Source organism: Malurus melanocephalus, unplaced genomic scaffold, assembly GCF_030028575.1.
Source record: "Malurus melanocephalus ecotype Western Australia unplaced genomic scaffold, MMel_1.1 scaffold_576, whole genome shotgun sequence".
Taxonomy (NCBI): domain Eukaryota; kingdom Metazoa; phylum Chordata; class Aves; order Passeriformes; family Maluridae; genus Malurus; species Malurus melanocephalus.
In genome coordinates this window covers 38,437-43,493 of record NW_026623808.1, presented here as the reverse complement: position 1 = coordinate 43,493, position 5,057 = coordinate 38,437, and the positions used below count along the sequence as shown (strand labels likewise).

General features: G+C 58.4%; 1 protein-coding gene across 1 annotated transcript; it reads right to left on the bottom strand.

The window, feature by feature from the left end:
• Positions 1-3,128: 3,128 nt before the first annotated feature.
• Positions 3,129-5,051, bottom strand: HES1 (hes family bHLH transcription factor 1). Its single transcript, XM_057382602.1, has 4 exons — positions 4,913-5,051; positions 4,733-4,828; positions 4,566-4,653; positions 3,129-3,850 (listed from the first exon to the last, which is right to left on the bottom strand). The coding sequence occupies exons 1-4, from the start codon at positions 5,018-5,020 to the stop codon at positions 3,366-3,368; spliced, it is 777 nt and encodes a 258-aa protein (XP_057238585.1). The 5' UTR covers positions 5,021-5,051; the 3' UTR covers positions 3,129-3,365.
• Positions 5,052-5,057: the final 6 nt, after the last annotated feature.

Genomic DNA, 5,057 nt, shown 5'->3' with positions numbered 1-5,057 from the left:
TGGTCCCGGGGGACTCTCGTGCTGGCTACCCCAAACCCCAGCCCGGCTGCCAGGCTGCTTTCTCGCCATCCCACGCTCCCTGCGGGCCGGACGCCTGGATGCCAGCCCGAGGTCAGCCGTCGGCCGCGGGCCCTTGGCACGAGCGCGGCCGATGGTTGGGGACAGGCGGCCGGGGGGCTGTGCAGCCGCAGGGCCGGGGCTCGGCAGCGGCGTGCGGCGGCGTGCGGCCGCGGGCTGCCGGCGTTCGGCCCCGCCGCCTGCCAGCGGGGGCCGGGCGCGCTCGTGTGCGGCGGCAGCGGCGCGCTCCCTCCCGCGCTCCCCACACCGCTGGCAGCCCGCCACCGCGCCGGGGGTTCGCTCCTTTCTCACGACCTCTCAGGTTCCTGAGCTCATCTGGGAGCTATTCATTTCCTGCCAGAAAACAGCCTTGCCTGCTAAAAAAACCACCTTGGCCGCAGAGCGGCCCAGGGCTTGGTACGAGGGCTCTCCCGGCTTAAATCATAAAGCTCCGGCTGTCTGGCTGGAATCAAAGGCAGGGCGGGCGTGGGGGGGCGCGGGGGCCTGTGCCATATGGTAGCACTTAAGAGCCAAGGAGGAAGCAAGGAGGGGCTTTTGCACCGCTCACGAGGAGTGTGGGAAAAGTTAATTGACTTTAATGACAGGTTTCCCGGGACGGCAGCAGCAGCAGATGGAAGGGAGCTGCGGGGATGTGAGGGGCAGCCGGGGCTGTAAGCTCCGTGGTGGGTGGGGGGCAAGGCAGGGTGCTGGGGGAGGCAGGTAAAGCCCCCTGCCCACGGACTCCCGTGCAGGTGCACTGCAGGCAGGGAGCGGAGCACAGCTCCTTCCAGCTCAGCACCCTCTGGGCTGCAAATGCACCCMCAGGACTGTGCAAAGTGCTCATCAACCCAAGAGTGGTCATGAGAGGGACAGACCTGCCTCCAGCCCTGCCCAGGGTCCTCTCTGCTGGCAGGCAGGGCTCAGTGAGGTGCCCAGGGAAGCCAACAGGAGCTGCATCCCATCTGGCACCACTAAGTCCGGTCTCTTTTCCTACCTGTCCTGCACAGTCCCTGTGCAGGGTCACAGCTCAGCCCTGTACCTTYCCTGGCACTCCCCACCCCTCCCTTACCCTCCCCTGCTCATCGCACAGCATCAGTTTAAAGGCATTTGCTGCACCTGAAGGAGAATTCCCACACACAATGATCCATAGACCCACAGCCTGCATTTGTCATCCCAATTTGTCACGGGCTCAGTGAACTGGCACCAAGAGCACAGCCCTTGGGAATTGCTCTGATCCCCTTAAAGCTCACAAACTCAAGCAGATCTCTCATGTCAACAGGCTGTGGGATAGAGTAAACACAGAAAGCTTTGGAGAAACCGGTCCAAGCATGCCATATCTGCTTTATACTAGGCTATTTAAACTCCATTAGCAAATAGGTTCATCTTGTCTTTCACTGCTGGATCTGCTGTATGTTCTCCATTAGCCTACAGCAAAGTCTCTTTTTTCTAATGCGCTTTCCAAACCAACTGCTTCAGCAGAAAAGGAAGACTCTGCTCAGCTGGAACAGCATYTACTTATAGGTGATGCATTACTGGTCTACATCAGCTCCACAGAAGCCATCCAGCAACAGGAATTGGTCTGATGCAATTCCAAGACAGGTCCTACAAGCACTTCACTGAACACAAGGTGGGCCCAGTTGGACCCTCGGTACCTCCAGTGCAGAAAGGTGACACTGGCTTATAGCTGGTGTAAGGGAAGGAAAGCTGTACAGCTACACACCTGCCTTGGGACAGCAAATCTGGTATTCCCAAACCTTGCACACAAACCCTGGCTGTGAGATGCCTCTGTGACAGTGGCAATGCAGGCAGGCCAGCAATGTGTTGGAGAAAAGAGAAGGGGAAAGTCATCCCAGGGAGATCAGCTCTTTAAAAAGAAAAAAGCTGCCATTGCCCCCCAGCCTCATCAGTACACCCTGCAGAGAGAGATATTCCAGGCACAAACCATCCTGCTCCAAAACACATCTCAGGATGTATTTTCAAATCAGGAGAGTATGCGTCTTTACAGGGAGCAAAGCTGGGGAGTCAAACCTCAGCAGGTTTAATCCATCTGGTCTCACTCTCCCCAGCTCTCATTTCTCCGGCACCTGGATACAGTCAAGCACCTACCTGGCTGATCCAGACAAAATCCAACAAGCTTTTGCAGCAGGATTTGGACGGAAACCCCAGTGGATCCAGGCACATCTTAAAGCTGTCCGCTCTGAGTTAGGACTTGTTAAGGAGGGCCATGCAAGCTGTAACCTGAGACTGCTGTTTGCCACTATCTATGGCTTACATCTTGCCTGGAAACGGGGCATCCCCAAGTCACAGGGGTCAGCTGCAGCTCATCATCATAGAGAGTCCTTGCAGCCCCACATCACTCCCTCAACCACGTGTTTTCCATAAAACAGCAGAGGAAATGCCCAACTCTATCAAAACCACATGCAAAGCATTAATCATCAAGCAGAGCTTGGCTGGTGCTCAGGGTCGGGAACAACTCTGTGCTTTTAAGTCCAGGTGGAGGTGGTGCCCAGCGCCTGCTGCAGCCTGTCAGCCAGGAGACAGGAGCACTCGTGTCAGGCTTGTCCTGCGGAGAGCCACTGCTTTTGTAACATGAGAAGCTGGCAGGCACCGCTCTCTCAATCAACTGACTGGAGTCACTTGCGATTTACACTACAGCCTGGGAAGCAGGCTCCTCCGGGTCCGGGGCAGGAGGCTCACCCGGGCAGCTCAATGTCTCGCTTTACCACGGCTACTCCAATTCCATCAGCTCGAGGTGCCACAACAGAGCAGAAGTGCCTCCCACAGCACACTCATGTGCTCTGCAAATACAAGCTCTTTTAAAAAAARTCTGATTAATTGAGCTGCTCCCAAAGAAGCAGTAATTACATCTGCCCCAGGGCAGGGAGAGGGGCCAGGTGATTTCACAAGACAGAGGGGACAGAGGGTCTGAGTGACAGCTCCAGCCTGGTGAGCAGGACAAAGCAGCCCTGGAGCAGCAAGATCCACAGACAGCTAGGAACTAGGCTCCCTCCTATGCACACATGCCAGAGCTCCAACTTTCTCCAAAGGCCTTCCCAAATGGAAGGGAAACTTTTATTTTAAGAGCATTCAAAAAAAAAAAAACCCAACCAAAAAAACAAACCCCCAATCTTTGGTGTCACATAAGGAAGGGGAGGAAAGGAAGAAAAGAAGATCTCGTGTAAAACACGAAACACTGTCAAGGGAGTGCTATGGTACAAAGGCACAATCCAATATGAACATATAATCTATGTACAGCCGTGCCAGCAGCACGGGGTGCACTGCCAAGTCCAGTCCGGTGCCCGCCACCCTCACCAGGGTCTCCAGACCGAGTCAGCTGTGCCGGGTGGCGGGCCTGGCGGCGAGGCAGCGGTGGCAGCTGTGGGTGGGCCACCATACAGAGGCAGCACAGCTCCACCAGGAGCAAAGGCAGTGCTGGGGATGAGGAAGGCAAACTGCCCATCAGAGGCCGGCAGCAGCTGGAAGCCACCGTACACCTTGGCTGCATCGGCACCTGGCTTGCAGGGCATGGCTGGGAGCGGCCCCGCGCCACTGCCTGTAGGAACCAGGGGTGGCCCAAAGGCTGCAGCTGGTGGCAGCGGGGGCGGCGGAGGGGGCGCAGGGTAGTTCATGGTGTTGATCTGGGTCATGCAGCTGGCCAGGTGGCCCAGGAGCCGGGTGCGCACCTCAGTGTTGACGCCCTCGCAGGTGGAGAGGAACCGCGTCACCTCGTTCATGCACTCACTGAAGCCGGCTCGGTACTTGCCCAGGACTGTGGGGTCTGTGCTCAAGGCAGCTGTGGGAGGAGAGAGGCAGTCAGCAGGGTGCACAGAGAACAGGGGTCCTACAGCCCCTCCAAGCCAGTAATCCAGGTGAGGAAAGCAGCCCCTCTGGCAGTGTTGTGTGCTCCCAGGTGCCAAGAATTCAGATGGAGAGCACAGMCCCTCTGCTACCAAGTCCACCAGCACAGGGACCCAGGTGGGGAACAGACAGTTCCCAAGAATCTACCTATGCCCGCATATACTGGAGATCAGGTTGAAAACACAGTCCCTCCAGTGGCTCTTGTGCCTTTCATACCCCCAAAACCGATTCATGACAAAGAGCACAGCTCTGCTAGTAGAGGCAACTTGAGCTGGAACTGCAGTCCTTCCAGTGCCCTCCAGTACCAGGGATGCAGAAAGAACACAGTGCCCTCCCCAGCGTCTCCATATTGGAAATATGACACAGAGCATGATGCCACTCAGCACCCCCCAGTAGCAGGGATGATGCACTGTGTCGCCCATGACTCTCCAGTATGCAGGATACAGTTGGGGAGCCATTGGTTCCCGGTACCAGGAATACAGGTACAGAACACAGCACCCTCCCCTCCATCACTCCCCGGGGATGCAGGTGCAGAGCCTGGTGCTCCTGCTACCCTCTCTACAWACAGGTCGAGTGTGTGATGCCTCCAACCTCCGGGTCGCAGGCAGCGCCACCCCAGCTCCCTCTCTCCGGTTGCCCCCGGGACTCACCAGTCATCTGGGCTCGCTGGAGGCTCCGCAGGTGCTTGACRGTCATCTCCAGGATGTCGGCCTTCTCCAGCTTGGAGTGCCGGGAGCTCTGCGGGAACAGGGGAGGTTCAGACCGGCCCGGCAGCACCGTTTGCTCCCGCAACCCCGCCCCGACCCCCTACACTTACATCCTTCTTCAGCGCGTCCAGGATGAGCGTCTTCAGCTGCCCCAGGCTCTCGTTGATGCGCGCCCGCCGCCGCTTCTCCATGATGGGCTTGGAGGACTGCAAGAGAGCCGGCGGTTAGCGTCCGGCGCGGCTCGGCACGGCGCTGCCCGTTCTGTCCCATCCCGACCCGGCCGCCCTTACCTTGCGGTGCTCCGCCGCCGTCTTCGGCTTGTCGGGAGTCGCATTGACGCTAGCGGGGGTGGCGGCCACCGGCGAGGCGCTGCTCTTCTCCATCAGGTCGGCCGGCATCGTGCGGCGCCGGGAAGAGGCGCCGCGGCGGCGGCAG